Raw genomic sequence first — 22,931 nt, 5'->3', positions numbered from 1 at the left:
TGTATCTCATTCTTAAGGTATTTTCACAAGCAAAGCACAGGGAATAATAAATTAAAAACAAAAGTAAAAAAATTCCAAAGTACCTGCAAGCTCTGCTAATGAGAATCTTGAGGAAAAGTGAGAGAAAATGGAGCAAAAAAGCAAAAACAAAACAAGAAGCAAAATCCCACAGCCCCCCTACCCCCCCAACAATAATGCAATTTACAGCTGTCAGTGAAAAATTGGTGGTGGTGATACTTCCACACCATTTGATTGGTGAGGAACACCTAAGAAAGTACACCCAGTTTGACCAGTAAATGCTGGACTGGGGGATATAGCAAATGCACTTACTGGATTTCCTATTAAAAGTATAAAGTACTGCTGTCTGCCCACCATCTCATGGAGTGTTATATCCACAGCAGTACAGGTGGAAGGGAATCCAGTGTAGCTTCTCATCCCGTGGTCTTTGAAAATTTAACAGGTGAAGATTAAGTAGCTTCTCAAACCTAACGTCCAGCTCATGGCTTCAATGTGACAGAGTATATGATTGGACAAATTTTTCCCTTAAATCCAAATAATATCTGGAACAATAAACAACTGCATGTTGGCCAATTAATTCCTAAATACATATTGGGAGGCTATTAATTTTGCTAATCCAATAATACAATAATTTAAATTGTGGATTGAGAGCAGACCTGAGAAAGATGACTTGGGGGTGCTGGTGGACAAAAACTCAACATGACCCAGCAATGTGCGCTTGCAGCCCGGAAAGCCAACTACATCCTGGGCTGCATCAAAAACAGTGTGGCCAGCAGATCGAGGGAGGTGATTCTGCCCCTCTGTTCCACCCTCCTGAGACCTCACCTGGAGTACTGTGTCCAGCTCTGGGGTCTCCAACATAAGAAGGACATGGAGCTGTTGGAGCGACTCCAGAGGAGGGCCATCAAGATGATCAGAGAGCTGGAGCACCTCTCCTATGAAGACAGGCTGAGAGAGTTGGGCTTGTTCAGCCTGGAGAAGAGAAGGCTCTGGGGAGACCTTAGAGCAGCCTTCCAGTACCTTAGGAGTGCCTACAGGAAAGCTGGAGAGAGACTGTTTACAAGGGCATGCAGTGATAGGACAAGAGGTAATGGCCTTAAGCTGAAGGAGGGTCGATTTAGATTAGATATAAGGAAGAAATTCTTCACTGTGAGGGCAGTGAGGCACTGGAACAGGTTGCCAGAGAAGTTGTGGATGCTCCATCCCTGGAAGTGTTCAAGGCCACGTTGGATGGGGCTTTGGGCAACCTGGTCTAGTGGAGGGTGTCCCTGCCCATGGCAGGGGGGTTGGAACTAGATGGTCTTTGAGGTCCCTTCCAATCCAAACCATTCTGTGATTCTATGAAATACGCTATTGTCAAACTCTATTAGAAGCCTTCATTAAGGCAAATTGCTGACTTTTGTATATTGTATGTACAATTTTCTTAAATTTTCCCCATATGTGAATTTAAATATGACAATTTTAAGACTTTCTACACATACAAAATTTAAAACCTGATGACTTTCTGTTACAGAAACCTTTATCTCAAGCTATGTTTACAAAGAAGCAAGGAACTTCAGCATATCACCAAAGCAGCAGAAAGAAAAATTTTAAGATTTACTTAAAACAACAGTTGAGATGCAACTCAAATTCTTTACACAAGTCCATTGTTTCTAATAGAAAATGATGTCAACATAAGGCAGTGATAAACAGCTAATAGAAAGCAAAATAAAGTTAAAACAGTAGGAGCAAAATCGAAATATAGACATTCAGAAGTAGAGATTTATTCAGAGACCTATTTATCCCAACACAATCTGTGTGACAGGACTGTAGCTCTCTTGTGTGACTGGAACCTATAGGAATTAAACAGACAAACACATATATACATGCAACTTTCTTTTCCACGTACATGTACTTATTAAAAAAACCCTGTCTAAATTTTCTTAGTTCGGGATATGATTAATGCAGCCTATCAGAAGCCAGATGGTGCAAAACCAGAGCCATCAATCAAAATGAAAAGACCACTGAGTGCTATCCAGAGTGATGTGCTCTCAAATGGAATTTCTGGTCACAGACCCTAACGTGCAATGTGCAGGGGAAGCCATAAACATCGCAGCGCTGCCCCTGAGGAAGGGCCAGAAACACATCAGGCTTTGTTAAGCACAAAACCTGGAGAAGCAGTACTTGCTGCTGTAGACTCCGACTGAGAAAGGCTCTGCAAGCCAAATATATGTACTTTAAATAAAAAATTAAAAGCAAGCTCTTCAATGAGTTTAATAATGTTTGCACTGATGACAGTATCTGTCAAACTGCGCACTTGCCATTTGATTTAATATGGGATTGTGCCATACGTTAACAAAGCAGCTGCCACTGTCTGTCTGACACATGAATTGGTATTTAATGTCTGTTCCCGCACAGGACTTACAAATGGTTCATATTTTTAGCTTTATATTACATATTTTCTGCAAATGTTCTGTGGAAAACAAGGTTGGGGTTTGCAGTGTAAACCACTGATGGCTTATGTCTTGAAAGGCTTTGTACCAAGCAGGCCTTTTATATAAAAAATAAGCTTGCAAAAATAAAAGGCATGAATGAGCATAGTTTGCCATACACATGCCTCGTAAATGATGCTAGCAATATTAAAGGAGATGTGAAAATGAGCAGTAGTAAGAACATATAGGTATTTTTTCCTGGAAAAAGCATGACAGTATGAAAAAAAGAATTTGTCAGCATGACTGCTTGTATTTGCAACCTGAAATGTTTTATCACAACACCTCTCTTATGTGTGCTACGTATATTAAATCTCACAGAAATGTATTTTGGAAAAAAAAAATCTCGTGCTGTGTTTTAAAAACCTTTGTCAACTATATATCCATCTTTTTTTTCTATAAGATTAGATGACTACTTATGACTATCATGATTGTATGAGGAAAGGGTGAAAGAAAAATTAAACATGACCTAAAGCAGCATTTACATGAACTAAAATGTCATCTTCAAAGATCAACCTCTTCATTGCTTTCAGTGATATTAGAAAATGCCACATTTATCACAAAGAAATTGTAATGCTCCTGCTCCTTTAAGGAGATATAAGCCCCCTATTCTTACCCTGATGGATCATGAGATACCAAACCTTAAATTCGCCATTGGCTCCACAAGCCTCTTACACTCCAGATACTGCAAATCAAATAGAGGCAGTGTCTAAAATTACAGGAAGAAGCTACAGCTTCTTGGAAAGATGATTTTTTTTGATGTTGGAATCTTGCCAAATTTTGAAATGATGAAGTAAATTCCAAAGAAGATGGCTGCCATCCATACAAGCCTCTCAAGCTGGAGCATTTCCCTCAAAAAATGCATGGAAGAATGGATAATTTGTTTTATCCATCTTTGAATGGATACAGTTTTTAGGATGAAAACTATTTTATGTCCATAAAATACCAGATTACAGAGGAAAAAAAATCATACGAAGAACATGTCATATTTTAGGAATAAAATATGCTTTGTTAATGTGCATTTATAACAAAATCCAGGTTTGTACCTCTCTTCCTACTGACAACACCACTCCTTCCTTCTGATACACTAAAGTTCAAGTACAGCTGAAATTGAATCGTGTTCTAGACCCTTTCTTCTACCCTGAACTGGGACCTAAACCTCCATGGTGTGTCTACACTGCAGAGTTAACTCAAAGTCCACTGACTCTGAGCCTCTACCCTTGAACTAGGTTTGGAGGTCTTTCAAGCCTACCGTAATTTACACGAGTAGAGTTAATGTTAGTATCTGGGTAATTTAGCTGAAAGTTGCTAGTTTTACTGTAAGTATGCATATTAAATCAACAAAACATCCCACAATTCTCAAAAAGGATGAACAATTGGTAAAAACCATAGGATGTTTTTCTAGATACACCTGAACAGAAACACCCTCTCCCCACTAAGACCATGAGCCCTTCCCCCAGACACAGGCAGACTGAGTGCCAGACCACTGAGAGCATGTTTGCAAGAATCCTAAAGTTCACATGCAGCTAAGATAGATGCTTTGCTGCAGGTGACAATCACCTAGATTAACTATGCAAAATCCACATGCTTTGCTAGCCGATTCTGAGACTCCTCCTCCAGCTGCCCTTCAAAGCAGAGCACGTGAGCTCACGCTGAGCGTGGGCTAACAGAAGAACAAGTTTCCCGTGTAGAACAAACTAAAGCCCAAATTCTGTCTATAGTTTTACACGGTCACTTTACTCAGACTTGTCTTTTCAACTGTAGATAACTAACCTTTCTTCACTCCTTTAAATAGGATATAGTATAGAGAGGAAATTATAACAAAATAAAAACTAAAGAGTGTTTCTAGTTCCAAGAGTGTTCCAGCAGAAGACGGAATCATAGCCAGTGTTGATTTTTAATGAATTGGGGAAAATGTGATCCCATCCTTCCCTGACTTACTTGAAATACATCCAGATTATTTCTGGATGATACTTGGAATCAATCTCAAATCAAAGTTTTTGTTGATGGGTTTTCATGTGTGTGTGCACACGTCCGTATAAGGCTATGAAGAAGAATATTAAGAGAGGATAAGGAGATCAACATTTCCACACTCTTATTATCAGACAGAAATCCAGAAAATATACACCTGCTTCAGAGCTTTATATCAAAAGGTCATTAAAACAAGTTTTTAAACAAGAATAAGGAAGAAGAAAAGTAAATGGAATATGTTCACTCCGTGCAAGAAAGTCAAAATCTTACCCAAGAATAATCTTCTGGTAATAGAAGCATTGATGGCAACTTGGTTAACATCTAGAACTTTAAATAACATGTCAAATGAACTCAAGTACACAGAAAGACTAACAATATTATCAGCAAAACCAACTATTGTTCTGCAGTGAGAAGACAGGGAACAGAATGTAAAGCTAGTTAGCGAAGTTCCCAAAACTTGGGTCTCTAGATATGCAATTAATTAAAAGCAAGCATATCAAGAGCTTGGTCATAGGAACACTTAGGTCAATAGTGAACTTTAAGCTCTTGAATAGTGAAGAGCTCTACTATCACCTCTGCGGGTGGGTACCCATGACATTGTGCTCATGCACTGCTACACCTGCTGCACTGATGCCTTCCTCTCCGACAGCAACATTGTTTCCCATGGCCACTTTAATGTCATGACAAATCACACTGTAACTCCAAAAGTCCCCCCCTCTTCCTTCTTGTTCCCCCAGCTTTATATTGCTAAGCATGACACCATATGGTATGGAATATCCCTTTGGCCAGTTGGGGTCAGCTGTCCCGGCTGTGCCCCGGACACAGCCCGCTCGCTGGTGGGGTGGTGTGAGAAGCAGCACAGGCCTTGGCTCTGTGTGAGCACTGCTCAGCAGTAACGAAAACATCCCTGTGTTACCAACGCTGTTTTCAGCACACACCCAAACCCTAGCCCCATACCAGCTACTATGGAGAAAATTAACTCTGTCCCAGCCAAACCCAGCACACAGCTGTAGACGTAAGGGGTTCCAGAAAGATATACTGGAAAAAAACCCAATAGAAACAGAAAGGCAGGTGAGGTAAATGGAGAGAGAATACCATGTTAATACCTGAAGAAGATATTAAAAAAAGAATAATTAAGTAGGAAGAAGCAGAAAAAAGGTAGACTACACAGAGAAGAAATAAACTTTTTTGGGTGGGGAGAAATGTCAATAGAATAAAGAAAGAAGGGGAAAAAAATGAGAGAAGGTGAAAGATAACTGGGAAATCTAATCCACTACAAACTGCACAGCCACAGAGAGATCCAGGTCAAGTGAGGTGTTAGGGAATGGGAGAATGCAAGACACCTGAACTTGATTTGAACTTGAAATGACCATAGAACTATTAGTTATACACTCCATCACAATGCCAATGCAAGATTAAAGACAGCATAAAAGAAATTTTAACAGGACCAGGCATGTTTACTTTTTGTGATGTCAAGTTTTTCCAGCGACTAATTTTAGAAAACCTAAAATATCTTTCTTTTTGTGTCAGTATCACAGTAACTATGGACAAGTTACATAAGTGATATCAGACATACAGCAAAAGGTAATGCCTTTCTATGGAAAATAACAAGAGGATTAACGCACCTCAAGCAATTTGTTTTACTTGAGTTGATATGACAGGTATTTAATGTCACCATAAAACTTGTCTCTCATTTTATATTTCAATATTTTTTAGAGGTAGAAAATACTGATTTGAGGCAATCTGCTGTACATGTAGCATTTGCATGCTGTACCAAGGAGAAAAACTGAAGTAAATGACCACAATTTTCATTATTATTTGACTGAAAAAAATGTATAATGTTTTTACACTGGGGGGAGAGGTATATGTGTATTACATCAGTTTATTTCTTAAAACTATTCTTAAGATAATTATGAAGATATTTCAATAATATATCAGTATCTGTGAAACCTCATTAAGCATCTAAGTTTGTTCATCAACATATAGCATTGCCTTTGTGTATAGATGCAAACGTGATTTGACAGACTATTGTTAATCTTTTTTAGAAAGATAATTATAAAAGATAGAAAAAATACCTGTTTAACCTAAAACAGAAGAAGCCTCCCTTCTGGTTGATAATTGAGTTAACAATCTCAAACAATTCAGTTAGCATCAGACAGGGTTAGATGCCTTAACTAGCCAATTACAGCAGAAGTGACTAGCATTGAATACAATTTTAACCAAAGTATTAAGTGTATATGTACTACCTGTTTGTATATATTTTAGGTTTTGTGTAAAACAAAACCAACAAACTATTAGTTTTACAGTAATAAATTCAGAATTTTTTTTTTCTTGTTTTTGCATTTTCTGGATGCAATATACACTTCAAACAACATTGCAAGTCTTTTATCCCAACATTTGAGCTATAGAATTAAGACACAGCAGGTATGTCTTTTTCTATACAGCCTATTCAACAGAGAAGTAAGCCTTTTCATTACACTGCTTTCCTTGTTTCTTTTCCTATTCTCTACAAAACCCTGAAACAAGTCCTGGTATTTGAACAGCCATTTCTAAACTGTTTTTATATTAGCTCACTTTGTGTTACAGATGGCATAAACCTCAGTGCAGCTAAGAGTTAAGGTAAGAAAAAGCAGCGGTTTTTCAGGCCATTAGATTTTCTTCACTATCATCAAGTAATGTTCAAGTATGCCATTAGCACGAGGCCACTGCACTGCTCTTCCAAACAGAAATTGCTTTTCTCTTTCAGTAGTCTTCTTTGAAGCCTCACATCATATCAAGAGCACAAAACAGCTTTACGTAACCACCTCCAAAAAGCAGTTCTGAACACGAGGGAAGGGAAAAGAGAAGAATGGATATAGGTTACAATAAGAATATTTCCATAAAACACAGTCATATCTGACATCTGAGCTATTGAATTAAACCTGAAATCTATTTTGAGGCAGGAGATAGCAAAAGGCTCTGTCTCTTTTCAGCAATAACTTAGAAATCTTTTTCATCTTACAGAAGAACAATTCAAAGCACCTGCTTTAGGAAATTCAGACTATGGCTTATATCATAGGCATTGCAACCTCACAGTCACTTTATGATTTAGTAAAATGCTGTTCCTGGAATAAATGGAAAGCAGGTTAAAAGGATTTTTGTTATTTTCCAGAATCATATACCCAAGTCATTACCCAAAAAATCTGAAGACTGAGACAGTATCTCAAAACTACTTTCTTTTTTCTGGCTCAAAAGTAAAACCTACACATTCATGGCACTTCCACTGCACATGCGCATCTCATAAAACACAGTTAATATCTGAGAAACATCACTGTCCTCAGGAAAAATAACAAGAATTGCTGTGGTTTTCAGCAGTTCTGACATTTGCCATTTCTACACTTCAAAAACCATCCAAACCTGGCTTATTTAAACATGCTAGCTGCCATGCCTCATATGCTGTGAAAGACGGCCAGCAACAAACACGGAAGTAGAAGATGGCAAAGTCTGGGAGGTCAGGAACTACTCAAAAGATATGAGCATAGAGTACTGAAAGATGTAAATCTCACCTGCCAGATATGTTTAATGCTGCGACTATGTTTTAGTCTTTCACTAGCTTCTTTTAAGAAACTACTCTCATAGCAACACTTCCAACTCTACCAGTGTCCAACATTTCAATTTACATGTCCTCTCATGTAACTGCATCATACCACAGTGCAGGCACATCTTCAAACCCTTCAAAAAAGTTTTCAGGACCTACTTAGCAGAGTAGTATGGCAATGCCTGTCATTAGAAAGTTAGCCAACATCAGGCATTTTAGAGCTGTTTCTTTCAGCAGACATCAGAATTTCTTTTGTTCAATTTTGCTTATTTGTGAAGGATGCACAGAAGGTCCAGCTTCCCTGAACAGGGGAAAAAAATGAAAAGCAGCAGCTCACTGGTAGGAAAATTGGGCCCAACAGAAGTGCTTAACTTCCCATGTCCCTGTTTCCGCTGTTTAACTAAGCAATCCTCACCACAGGGAAGACAGTTTTGCTGGTTCTTGGTGCCACCACCGCACCCTCCATTGCCTTGCCACAGCCTGCAGTCCCCAGAGGCCACCAGCTACGGCACCGGGGCCAGAAGGAGTGCAGGGCTTGACAGGTTTTGCTACCAGAAGCCAAATGACTCCAATCCCTCACCCCTTAACCTGGGACCTTCCTCTTGCTTTTGGATACTCCATGTTTCACACAGGTGTCCATGACTGTTTCCTGACAATGCCACAGCCTTGGGCATTGCTATGATTAATAGTTTGTGTTATTGTCAATGAAAACCATCGAGACCATACAGATAAGCTTTCACAGGCAGTGCCAAAATAGATCCTGCCTGTTTGACAGTGGCTCCTGTTTCATTATGAAAACAGTTTCCCCCCCTCATAATTTACAGCCTCTTTCAATGTGTCGTAGTATCGTTTTTTAATTTTTCTGACTTACAAATGCCTCAAACTCTCCAGAGGAGCTACAGAACCCAGCAGAAGAAAGAGGTGCCTTACAACCAAAGTTTAAGGATGCTGATATTAGATTATCTATTTTCCGTTAAATATTGGAGAAAGAGTCTGTGGACTATTGAAATAATTGGTTGAAAGCAATTATCATGGTAAGTCTGTAAGTGACAGCAGCCATTAGCACCTTCACTTTAAGGACAGCCATACATAATCTGGTTGTTATTCTTCCTTGAGTCAGTTATGTACATGTCTATCTTTATCAAAGCCGACAGAATACAGGACATCACCCCCTGCCTCCTGAAATTGCTTACCGGGCTAAGAACTAGCCAAAAAAAAAAAAAAAAAAAAAAGTCACTTACTTGCGTATGTTAATAAAATGGTCCATATAACTTGCCAATCACACAGGCATTGTCTATGGGGCTTTAGTTTTTTAAGTGTTTTAACTTTTCCAGAACACATTAATAAAGAACATTTTAAAGCATGAGGCTTAAAGATTTTACAATTATTTCAGTAGTATTGCATCAATTAGAGCACATTTTGAATTAGTAATTTATTTTTTTAATCCTGAGCACTTTCAACTTGGAAAAAAATCTCTCAGAAAACTCTTTTCAAATCACATGAGCACTGACTTTATATCTTACTTGGTTGGACACAGTATATGCTAAAATACATCACTAATGCTGTAAGACATGACCTTATTTTTTCATAGATCATGCCCTATTCTTGAGCAAGAGATTCAGGCTGCAAAAGGCAGAAATGAATCCAGAGCTAGTTTTAAGCACAGCTCTCAGAGGATTTATCACCGTAGCAGCACGATGCTGCCAGGGGCAGGTATGGACATGCCCTAAGGTCCCTCTTTCGGTCTATCCTCTCAATAAGGCAGAGCAGCAAAATGAATAGTAGTTCTACTATATGGTGTTTACTACATGTAAAAACATTCTTTTACAGAGCATAAATTGAGGATTATAGTTTTAAACAACTGCTCCAGGGCTAGACTGAATACTTAACTCATCTGACAAGAAGAAGAAAAGGAACCAGGGCTCTGTGCCGCTGAATTTGGACACTTGCTGCACATTGGATCCTGAAGCTCATGTTAAGCTTCTCAAACCTGTTGTTTTGACCAGGTAACCTGCTATCACAACTGCCTTAATAGCTTTCAAAAAACTGGGTCACAAGTTTTAAAGGGCAAACAACATTTGGGAGAAAGATACTAAGGAAGTGAAATGTCCACTGCAGACAGAATAAAATTCTTGCTGTATGCAATATGGAACCTCACAGTATCCAAATAAAAAAGATTCAGCAGAAATTACTTGTGTGCAAACATAATCTTTCATTAAATGAGCTAGTAGAAAACTGGCCACATTATAGCTAAGGGTAAAAAGAGCACTCCTCAGCTATCTTCTTTTTAATTTTAAATCACTAAAATTGTTGTTGGCACAGCTTTATGAGGATGTCATTTTTATCTTATTTTTCTGAAGGTCCTAGAAAAAGATAAACTGTACATGTAATTGGAAGAGCTGTTCTATTGCTAACTAGAGAAAAGTTACACTGCAGTTAGAACTTGACTCTCAAGAAAGCCAGACTATACATACTCCTACTCTACATAAATACAGGAAAAAGCAAGTATTTCAAAACAAGGAATGGCTTCATCTACAAATAGAGTTCTATGTATTTTTACACATGCTAACTGAAATCAGTTTGAACAAATGGCAATCAAACACCCACCTGGAACAGTTTTTCATAATCAAGACATATCTCAGCATTTCCTAAATAACTATTTAGTTTTGGAAAGAATGAATTTTAGAAGATATTTATTTAACAACAACAAAAATCTGAGAAAAGTGAGCTTTTTGTATGTGTCTGACATCAAGAATTCAATAGATTTGCCAGGCATTCAAGACTGATGCTACAATGAGCTTGGTCAGTGGCACAGTATCTGAAAGACCCTCAGGTTCCATAGTCAGAGGCTCTGTAAGCACTACGGTGACAGCAGGTGAAAGAGAACAGGATCAAATCCCCCTGGACAGGGCAAGTATACAACCAAAGGGCAATTTTTGAGATATGTTGTATGGTTTCATCTGAACAACAAGAGGGGCAACTAGATGTTAAACTAAACATGTTTAGGCACTGAAGAATACAGGAGCTTAACTACTCCTCCCCTGCTATCAGCAGAGGCAGAATATCTCCCACTTTTCCATCCCTTCCGCATAGAAGAATTTAAAAGCTCTGCCCTCTCTGCTGTGGAATTAAGGCCTCATGAGATACAAGGTAAGACTTCACACCTGGAAGTGGAAGGAAAAGGAAATCCTTGCTGTCCCCCTCCATAAAAGAGCTGGGTTTTCACCTGGGAACGCAGAACCACAAACATTCAAAATGTCTTTCAGGATGCAGTAACTTACACTAGATAGACAAATATATATTGAGGTAAAATTTCCAGGAATAGCTACTATTTCTAATCGTATCGGTCTCCTGACCAAGCATAAATAGAATAAGGTTGGTGTAGTCACTCCATCAAAACATTACTTTCTGGTTTAGTGAGCGAAGCACAAGCTTGGAAGAATTTTCTGATTTTTCTCTTTTCTATGCGCTATCCCATCATAAAAGGATGAAGTACTATCAAATCTCGGTAGACAGTCCTATTCCAGCCACTGTAGTTCATGAGCTTCCTTTTTACATCTGTTTTAACTACTACTACTGAGCTCCCACTTATCCTTTAAGGTTCTCTCTCTTCTACTTTAAAAAGGTTCTCAGAGAAAAACCTTTTAATCAACCAACTATGAATCCTGGAAGCCAGTAATTCAAGTCATTTGCACCATGATCCTGCATCACCAACACTTTCACAAAGCCATCAGAAAATGTCCTTTTTACGCTTACTGAAAATAATCTGCAAAATAGCAAACACCACCGCCTCCAACCAACCCTTCTGCCACATAAATCAAACAAAACAGAACTAGAGTAAAACGAATACAGACCTCCACTTGAAATAACTGTATTTTCAACTAATGTTGATTTCTATTAAATTTAATATAAAAATTAAAAGCCCTCCCCTGGACTGCAACGATTGTGAAATTGGCAGCTAAGAGGGAAATTAAAAGCACATAGCAAGAAATCTGCAGTGAATTTGTTGCAGCCATTACAAATAGGAAGTAGTCAGCAGACGGAAAACCTTCATTGTCAAATGGAAAATATAAGGACAGATCACCTTTTCAATAAACTTTCATTTGTCCTTTTTTCCCCCTTTTACTCTCAGCTATATATATGCAGAATGTGCTTGGAAGCAGCAAAAGAGTGGAGCTTCAAAAATCACTCATCAAACAATTGTGCTACTTTTAATAATTTATTAAAGGTCCTAAAACAAAGATCAAAAGGGAATATATCTAACCATTTATATTCAATTCCACATTGCCTGATGACTAATTTGTAAAGAGTGCACAAGTCTTCACAACTGAAGCCAAAATCATTTGAGGATACTTTGATATAATGCCACAAAGGATATAAGCAGGAAGGCAGCAGGAGTTACAAATGGCCAAGCTCCATTAAAAGTGCTAATAAAAGAATAATGGAATTTCCTTGTACTATGAATAAAAAGTGTTTGGCACAGGAGAATTTAGACGCGGAGAAGAATATCAAAAGTTCTGGTTCATCTGTTGCTTCTCCTTATTAGATCTTAATTGACTTACTAATACATTTACCTTAAAATGCTTCAACTCACAAAAGCAACAGTCCCATTCAAAATCTTTTCACACTGATTTCCTTTATTCTTCATGTTTCTCAATTTTCACAGGCCTTTAATATCTGCTTTATAGTCCTTGTAAATAATGCAAGTCTATCTATAAGCAAATACTTCGACATGATGGATTTAACTTGAAATGATATATAAATATTAGAATTATAGAATATACCTACTGTTTCACAATGGTTTTTTAAACTGTAAATTTTCAAGTTGCTGGTAACTATGGAACTCTCATAGCAACAACCTACCTGATAAATTTAATCCATTACTATTTACACAATGTATTTCTTTCTCATAGACATATGTGTAGTTACACACATACACGCAGGTGTTCATACATAGAGATAGGTGCACATACACACACAATTCTGCCAACTTCTTCCCTCAGATATAAAAGCTAGCTAATTTTTCCAAAGTATAGCTATTTGCTATATGGCCAGGAAAAGACGGGTAGAGTTCAGAACTTTCCTTTGAAATGTCTAAACAAAAAAATGTTTCAAATCTTTCTTTTTTGGAAATGGATGCTTGCAAAATCACCACACAGTTTGCAAAACAGAAGCAGCAAAGACAGTCATTTCATACTGCTGACAAATTGTTAAAGGATTTAGTGCACTTGCTTAAAAAAACATGCTCAGAGATGCATCCAGGATAGGAGGAATTCCCTGAAAATATTTACAAACTTACTTAACTCTCCTTCAATCTGCTGCTTAATGCTTTTTTGCATAATGTCTACAAAACCTCCATGACATAGTTAGCTATAGTGCAGAAATGCTATTATGTCCGTCTCCTGGTTCTCCAAAATCTTCCTGTAACAGCTTTAATTTTTTATTTCACATTGCAATGTTTCTAGGGAAGCGATCTTCTTTTCTTACCCTACAGTACGGGATATAATAAAGAAGGTCGTTTGGGTTTTTTGGTGGGGTTTGGGTTTTTTTTAACCAGGGTTCCCAGACTTTACAAATAAGGATCAAGTTATAATGATGATGTGTATTTCTTCCTCTTCCCCCCAGACAACCATCAGGCTGTTAGCAAAGCAGCCTCTTCCAATTGCTTCCAGAATCAATAGATAATTCATTAGTATCAGGCCTAACTGACACAACAGGCTAAGCAACATACTCAAGGGTAGCACAATTTCTAAAGAGAGAGAAAAAAAGAGAGGAATCCAATACCGCATATGGTCATTTTGCAGGATTTAGTGTCAGTCTATAAATTATACTTCTATGAGGTTAATATGAGTCATTGGTTTCACAAATCAGAAAATGCAGCTTTTCAAGCTTGGCTTGAAGAAACAAAGAAACATTTATATGATAGTACAACTTAAGTAACATGAATAGCCTAGTGCTTTCAATTTTATCACTTCCTCTCATTTTTGCATAAAACATGAAATATAATTATCACAAATGTTTGGAATTATTCTTATCAACAAATGTAGGTAGTATATTTTTTTCTTACCTTATGATCATATGGATTGTATGAATGAAACAGCTGGGACAGATCCTTTGTTCTCTGTTTTTTCTGAAAAGTAATATTAATAAATAAACCGTATTAGAAAAGTTAAAGGAAAAAGAAAGGGACTACTGATTTAAAAAGCTGTATGCAGGTACAAACACATTCTCTCCCCACTTTGTTAACGGAACTGTAGGTATGAAGAGCAGTGTATGCAGATTAAGGATATTAAATATCACAGGAAATAATTAACATATATATTAACAATGTTAAGAACATTCTTAATAAATAATAAACACTAATCTATGGAACATCAGTTCAACATCAGTGGAATGTGTAAACAACTCAGATTTGTTTTAATTTCTGCACAATAAATCATAAACAATGTCTTAGAATACAGTTAACAAAACTTGAAGATTAGGCTCCAATCTTGCAAAGACTTGTCTACTATTCTAGCATGTACATGCAATCTTGCTTCACAGCAGATCAGGTTTAAAGGAAGTCAGTTTAAAGAAGAATCATTTATTATTTTTCAATTTCTTTTGATGCTAATACTCTCATTGCCTTGATTGTGGAAAATTAATAGGTGATATGCCATTTAATGCCAAGGCAAAGGGAAAAACCCTCCTTCTGTTAAGAGCAAAGTTCAAAGACAAAACCTGCTTAATCCAGCTTCTACTGAAATCAATGAAAGAGCTTTCAGTGATTTCAACAGATGTTAAATAGAATCTCTCAGCTGCATCCTATGGAGGGGGGGCAGGGAGAGGAGAAAAACATGCTTCATCTTTAATGCAGGGATGAGTCACAAATAAGTTCAAAGTTTTATTATGTCAAAATCAACGCTGACTTATCTCATAGCTCAGGAAGGCAAAGCATTGCGTGTTGGAAAGTGTGTAAAGGGGAGACAACTACAAGAACTCCTTGCTTGTAGTCTGTACTGTTGTCGTCTTTAGCCCTCATTTCTGTGAAAGCAGTTTTCCAACTAAACTGGTAGGATCTGTTCATGTTTCCAGCATGCTGGGAACTAACTAGACAGCTGCATGACTGCAGTATTTATTTTAACTTCTGGAAACTATAGGACAATTTAGTGATTTTTGATTGTGCAAAATGAACTATGTATTTCCTTTCTTTACACAGTTTTTATTTTCACTGAAATGTTCAGATGCAGCAACTTAGTCATAAAAGCTATAACTTTAGTGACTAGCATAAATTTATGACAGCTGGATATTTCTGAGTCACTAAAGGTGTCAGATTAATATTACTACTTCTGTGAGGTCCCTACCTACGATTTAGTTACGACTGCTAAAGAGTCCAGAAAATAATTATTTTACTCACTGTCCCTCTTCAAATAAGAAGGGTGAATTTTGTTTTCAGTATGAGAAGGTTACTTCTGTCACAGACAATTCTATTCAATTACCATAACCTATCAGGATTTGTTTCTCTGAGTTTATTAAGGGGCTTTAAAACTAACAGAAGCGATATTAAAAAATACATTTCTGTTAGTATAGACTTTCTCAGCAATCAAACATGCCTTTGTCAAAGAAAAGATCTCCCTTAGTAGACAAACCTTTGCCCTCTAACCCCCATTAATACCTCCTTTATTTCCAGTGGGAAAAAACCCACTCAAATGAAAGCATCATCAGGTAGCACAACCCAAGTTCCAACACCACCCTACAATGACTTCTTTCCTGGTAGTACAGTTATACACTGTTAAAGTGCTTAAAAGGATTTGGAAAATGTGATAAATTGAAAAGAGATATCAAAATGATTATTAAAAAAGTTGCTTAAACAACTAATGTAGAACCATGGAAGAAGCAGACAAAGGCATTTTAGTTTGGAATGTGGAGAGCTCCACTAATATTTCTAGGAAAAAACACCCCCACAAAATCTAGAAAAACTAATTCTTGCTTTTTCTTACCTAAGACTGTTTCTCTTTTATCCATATTGACTGCACACAAAGTGCTTTGGAATATTTTTATTGCAATAGCTTTAATAAGACTCAATAAAACTGTATGACAGAAACCCTCCTATCCTTCACCCTCAGATGCTGGCTAAAATGCTATTTACACACTCAGCGAGACAAGATGAAGAATGAAGATGGTTTTCTTTACACAACACACTGACATAGTATTCCACTTTTTATTATAGGAAATGATGGTTTCTTTCCTGCCTTTCCACAAGAGGCAGAAGTTTTACTTTTTGTACAAAACCAAAATGCTCATGACTGGGGATATGCTGGAAATTCATGACACAGAGGAACATGGAATGAAACTTCTGGACCTGCACATGAAAAAATGCTGCCCCAAAATTCCCGGGATATACTTAGCTGATCTGAATCTAAACAGCATTTGACTACTTAGTAGGAACTCTGAATAGACAGAGACAAAAATGTCTTAAGCACAGAGTTATGGTCGCTTAGTGATAATTTGTGTCTTTCTAGAACACCGAGTTCAGCTTAACCAGAAATATAAACCATTTCAAAACACAGAGACTAAGAAAAGAACAAGGAATTCATGCTGCTATAATGGTAAGCCGCTCAACTCCTACAGCATGCATTAGCCACACGGCATTAATAACAAGTTTTTTACATGAAGAAAAAGTACAGTACCCAGCTCACCTGTAAGCAGCATAAAGCAGAGAGTAAAGCAGACCTCTCCATGTCTAGACGTGACAGAGGAAAATGAGGACCACAAAAGCTCCTTTTCCTTTATTGCCTCCAGTGAGACTATTTCAGTCCCAAAACTGCCTATTTACATGCACTTCCCCAGAATTTCTTTCCTTGACACAGCTTCATACTCCTATCATCTCTCCTTCCTCGGCTTAGTCCAACATAGCTTTCAAGTACTCTCTTGACCAATATAAAAATATTTTTCTTCCTCCTGTCTTCCTGCTCTTTCCCTTTAGTGTTCTGATTCCCCATTCCTTTGTTCTCTACCAATAACGCGACCAAAATCACATGATAAAAAGACACTCAAAAACCCCTTCTGAACTTAGGCAAATGTACTGTCCCATTGTACTGTTTCACATACAGCAGAATTATCGCTTTCAAACATCCTCACAGATCTGCAAAGGATACATTTAAATTTATTATCTTTCTGAAAAAATTCAAGAGTCTTTCCAAAGTCGCTATACAAATTAGCACAGGGTATTTCCAAAAACGAAAAGACCTCTTAGGAGTCTGATAGCAGCATCTGACTCATAGCTTATTTCTGTACTTCTCTCAGGCTTGCCAGATGTTGATACAGCCTATGTTCAGTGACCACAGAACATTTCCTTAAAGCAAGTTACTCTTGGCAGTGGGTTACTTGCAATACTCTTAGTCTGGCTATATATAATTTTGGTGCAAGAGCATTTGACATGTAACAAGCCAGAGATACACTATTCCTCCACAAACTTTTCCAGTATTGGCTTGCCAACAGGACAGTCATGTATCACTTGAGATAAATATCATAACTAACAAGATCAGTAAAGCCTCAGTCTGAGAACTGTGCACAATTTCCTACTCGTGCATTGAAGCAAGCAGTGGTATATGAAGTCGGGATTTTTTAAAGCAGTATTAGCAGGCCAGCTGGGGAACTGCAGAGCAGTACCCTACTCATTCAGAAGGAAGGGCTTCCCCTGGGTGGAGGGTGCTGGCTGCATCATTGCTGTGTACATTTGTTCACATGGTGGAGTCTGTGGGAGCCCAGCAAGATCCTCCTAAATTTACAACAAGCAAGACTCTGGACAGAAGGTTCCCGAATAGATGTCTGTCTATCTGTTTGTATGTGTGTATGTGTGCACGCTTTACAAGGGCAGAGATTTTGTTAGGTTACAAAATTCTGACGATGCAGTCATGCACCAGTTTACATTTTAAACCCAGAGTCCTTAGTTTGTAGCACTTAAAGAAACAAGTTTAGGGAGATGAGATAGATAAAGAGACACATTCAGACACAAACTAATGTGGGCCACTAAAAATATATGCATATGAATGTAAAAACAATTTTTCACTTTTCTGTTTCAATAAGTTTTTAAAATGCCACATTATATGGGAGATACAATGGAGATACTTTTTATTTCTATCTTTAGCTGGAAAAGTATGTGAAAGCCTGATGACAAATGGATTAAAGTGCTGTTGCAAGACTGAGTTAAATACTGTAAAATCATGTATGCATGTACACGTAAGCATACCAGGATGGAAGGGTTTCCCTAAGTAATATAATACTTTTGTAAGTGAAAACTCAGCTAGAACTCAATATGGCCACTGTTGTAAGGGATAACACAAAATGTTTTTACAAATACATTAACAAAAAGAGAGCTAAGGAGAATCTCCATCCTTTATTGGATGTGGAAGGGAACATGGCCACCAAGGATGGGGAAAAGGCTGAGGTACTTAATGCCTTCTTTGCCTCAGTCTTTAATAGTCAGACCAGTTGTCCCCAGGGCATTCAGCCCCCTGAGCTGGAAGACAGGGACGGAGAGCAGAATAAATCCCCCCATAATCCAGGAGGAAGCAGTTAACGACCTGCTACGCCACCTGGACACTCACAAGTCCATGGGGCCGGATGGGATCCACCCGAGAGTACCGAGGGAGCTGGTGGAGGAGCTTGCCAAGCCACTCTCCATCATTTGTCAACAGTCCTGGTTAACAGGGGAGGTCCCAGATGACTGGAGGCTTGTCAATGTGACGCCCATCTACAAGAAGGGCTGGAAGGAGAACCCGGGGAACTACAGGCCTGCCAGCCTGACCTCGGTACCAGGGAAAATTTTGGAGCGGTTCATCTTGAGTGTGCTCACCAGGCAGGTGCAGGACAACCAGGGGATCAGGCCCAGCCAGCATGGGTTCATGAGAGGCAGGTCCTGCTTGCCAGACTGGTCTCCTATCACCAGGTGACTCGCCTAATGGATGAGGGAAAGGCTGTGGGTGTTACCTACCTGGACTTTAGTAAAGCCTTCGATATTGTCTCCCACAGCATTCTCCTAGAGAAGCTGGTGGCTCATGGCTTAGACAGGTGCACTCTTTACTGGGTAAAGAACTGGCTGGAAGGCAGAGCCCAGAGAGTTGTGGTGAACGGAGCTAAATCCAGTTGGTGGCCAGTCACAAGCAGTATTCCCCAGGGCTCAGTACTGGGGCCGGTCTTGTTTAATATTTTTAACAATGACGAGGGGATTGAGTGCGCCCTCAGTAAGTTTGCAGATGACACCAAGTTGTGTGGGAGTGTTGATGTGCTTGAGAGTAGGAAGGATCTACAGAGGGATCTGGACAGGCTGGATTGATGGGCCGAGGCCAATTGTATGAGGTTCAACAAGGCTCAGTGCTGGGTCCTGCACTTGGGTCAGAACAACCCCAGGCAGTGCTACAGGTTTGGGGAAGAGTGGCTGGAAAGCTGCCTGGTGGAAAAGGACCTGAGGGTGTTGGCTGACAACCAGCTGAACATGAGCCAGCAATGTGCCCAGGTGGCCAAGGTGGCCAACAGCATCCTGGCTTGTATCAGAAACAGTGTGGCCAGCAGGACTAGGGAAGTGATCGTCCCCCTGTACTTGGCACTGGTGAGGCCACACCTCGAGTACTGTGTTCAGGTTTGGGCCCCTCGCTACAAGAAGGACATTCAGGTGCTGGAGCGTGTCCAGAGAAGGGCAACACAGCTGGTAAAGGGACTGGGGCATAAATCTTATGAGGAGCAGCTGAAGGAACTGGGGTTGTTTAGCCTGGAGAAAAGGAGGCTGAGGGGAGACCTTATCAGTCTCTACAGCTACCTGAAAGGAGGTTGTAGTGAGGTGGGTGTTGGTCTCTTCTCCCAAGTAACTAGCAAAAGGACAAGAGGAAATGGTCACAGGTTGTGCCGGGGTGGTTTAGATTAGATATTAGGAAAAATTTCTTCACCAAAAGAGTGGTCAGGCATTGGAACAGGCTGCCCAGAAAGGTGGTGGAGTCACCATCCCTGGAGGTGTTCAAAAAATGTGTAGGCATGGCACTTCGGGACATGGTTTAGTAGACATAGTGGTGTTGAGTCGACGGTTGGACTTGATGATCTTAGAGGTCTTTTCCAACCTTAAGATTCTATTTTTTGAATTATTTCAAGCTTGTTACTAAAATACACGTAAGACAGTTCTCAAAAATAAGAACCAGAAACCATCATCATATTTCTTATGACAACATACATAGACAACATTAGTAGCAAGGAAACATCACATTACCATAATTTCATTATTCCCTTTCTCTTCAGGAGAAGAACGAAGCAGCTTAGCAAGTATTTTCACAGTTTTCTTCCCCAGTATTACCAAAAGGACAGAGGCTCCCACATAACAGACTCTTGCAATAGCAAAAACCATGAGACTGGAGCTTTTTCTGAAACAGCACATCTAAAGCATCTTGAGTTATGGCATTTTCTAAGTTCAGGAACATGCGTTTTGTGAGCAATAACAAAGCTGTGACTTTTCTTTCCCCCATGTTACATCTCTGATTTCAAAACTACAAAGGCCTTGGGTAGTTCCAAAGTCCAAACTTTTACAAAACAGAATAGAGTTGGGAGCACCCTATCTAAAGACACTGACTTTAATCTCCACAGAGTTACCAGGCAAAACACCAGAGAAAGATGTAGCAACTACTCCAACCAAGATACATTTTAAACCCATGCTTGAAGATTCAATCCATAAAGCCTTAAATCTATGTACCTATAATCACAATACAGATACGAGCCAAACCACTGAAACTGCCACGTTATCAAAGTTTACAGATTGCTTTTTGTTCTGCAAAACAACTTTTAGAAAAGTGATCAGAAACCAGTGAACTGTTCTCTTTGACCTTGAGTTATTCAGTGCATCACCCTCTTGGAAATGATCCTGAAAAAAATGTTGTGCCCCAGCCAGGTTTCTTGATAAAATCGTAACTGGTATTCATTATGCTCTTGCGTCTGTGCCCTGTAAGGTCTGAAAGGGCAGAAGTGATAATACAGGCTTGACAACTTTTCTACTTCCTATAGCGAACTCACTTCTACTGATATTATTCCTGTCTTTCTGATTACATACAAAATCATTTGGGGCTTAGCTAGTCTTTTTGACCTAACCTACCTGAATTACTATGTTCAAATAGACTCACTGTTCCACTTTAACTATTGATACATGTGCATTTCATTATTTAGCTTGGTTTAAGAAATTACTTTCTAATAATTTTTGATGCATACCTGGAAAATATCACTTAGTGTACATTGTGTTATATTCAGCAGTTTACCTCAATGTTCCAGAATGGTGGAACTTTCCAACCCGAATTAACAACAGAATTACATGTTCATAAGTCGTATTTTGTATACTCTTTAGTCTTTTGTATACTCAGTGATTCCTTCTAAAAAATTTAGAACAAAGTTTTATGAGCCCATGCAATGTGGTTTTTTGTCTGAAAGAGGAAAATATGTAAAACTTTACGCAGCTTTACTAATCATATTAATCTAGAAAATGATTGCAAACATTAAAGTGATCCTGCCTTCAGGATTATGGCAACACAAATAGCCATGGTTTAGTCTGTTTTACATTTTAAGTAGAGATTCGTATTTATCAAAAATACAAAAAAATAAAAAAAACAGCATAGGATCTTCATAAGATCATCTCTCAACCTATTTGAAAATAATTTCTTGAAGGATTCATTTTCATTTAAACTATGGGCATTGCAATTTCTTCCTTCTTACGTCCCACATAATTTCAGCTATGTAATACAGACTCTTCAAACTCACGTATTTTACAAATATGAATGAATTCTATTCCTTCTGGTATGCCTGAGTTCTTTAGTTCAGGATTAATGTTTGTTATTCGTGTGATTTTTCATATAAAAATCTCCCCCTTAGCAGAGCATCAATTATGCAAAATTTATTCTGAAGACTTTCACAAAGAAATCCTTAATTTCAAAAAAGGCCTTCAACGCTTGTTCATCTTGAGGGCCCTTAAACTGGGTATAGTTTGTAAATGCTCTGTCTCACTCTGGAAGATTTTTATGTCTGAAATTCATACTGAAATGTCATAATCTATGTGAAGTGTGTATTTTCTAAGGATGCCACTGTAACTGATTAGGAAGACTGTTTAGCTCAAAAAGATTTTGTAGAACAAAAGTATCTGACAGAAACTTGGCCTGGGGTATCAGCCATATTTCAAATTAGATTGACACTAAATCAGAAGTAAAGTGATTGGTCACAAAGGACAGAGTGATTTTGAATAGATATAGTTATTGTGCCCTGTTATGCAATAATATAAACCAGAATGAATCGTAAACTACATTTTAGTAATGAAACATAATTTTTTCATATATATATGTTAAGCCCAGGACATATATGGGCTTACATATAAACCCAGGACTGACCTATCTGCGGTGCACTCTCTTCCTTTCTATAATCTGGTGAGATATCTGTGTGCTCTACTGCACAACAGCAGCCTTGAAAGCACCATGTTTTCCAGCACTCCAGAAAGAACAAAAAGAGCAGAAGTGCTCCAGAAGGTACAGCGTGGTACAAACTGAGCAGTAAACAGTGCTCAAGCGCTTGCTGTGTGGGAGAGACCACTTGCTTACCCACAACACACAAAAACTGCCCTCACTGTTTTACCTTAATCTATTATTCAGTCCTCCACTCTACTTACAGTTTTTCAGCAATTCCAAGTTCCAAGTGGATTTTTAGCCCAATGACCGGAGGTGCAGGGGCAGCCATGAAAACAGTGGAAGATAGGAGTTCCAAAGCACTCGGTGACCTGATTGACTGTACTGGCTTTGAAAGAGTGTGCTTGGATTATCAAAGACAGATGAAGTTCAGGAAAGGGTCACCAAGAACCCACCTCAGAATATTTCAGTGTCCTTTTCTTCCAAAGCACATTTTAT

At 38.5% G+C, this 22,931-nt stretch overlaps 1 protein-coding gene across 6 annotated transcripts in view; it reads right to left on the bottom strand.

Annotated features, from left to right (window-relative positions):
* Positions 1 to 22,931, bottom strand: part of CDKAL1 (CDK5 regulatory subunit associated protein 1 like 1) — a 450,261-nt gene that overhangs the window by 85,394 nt on the left and 341,936 nt on the right. For all 6 annotated transcript variants that reach the window (XM_054814405.1, XM_054814404.1, XM_054814406.1 and 3 more), the window contains one exon: positions 14,102 to 14,164. In XM_054814405.1, the coding sequence (XP_054670380.1) occupies positions 14,102 to 14,164 (63 nt within the window). The remainder of the gene's footprint in view (positions 1 to 14,101; positions 14,165 to 22,931) is intronic.

This window comes from Grus americana, chromosome 2 (assembly GCF_028858705.1).
Source record: "Grus americana isolate bGruAme1 chromosome 2, bGruAme1.mat, whole genome shotgun sequence".
Classification (NCBI taxonomy): Eukaryota; Metazoa; Chordata; class Aves; order Gruiformes; family Gruidae; genus Grus; species Grus americana.
The sequence above is the reverse complement of the archived record's forward strand: the minus strand, read 5'-3'. Positions and strand labels throughout refer to the sequence as shown.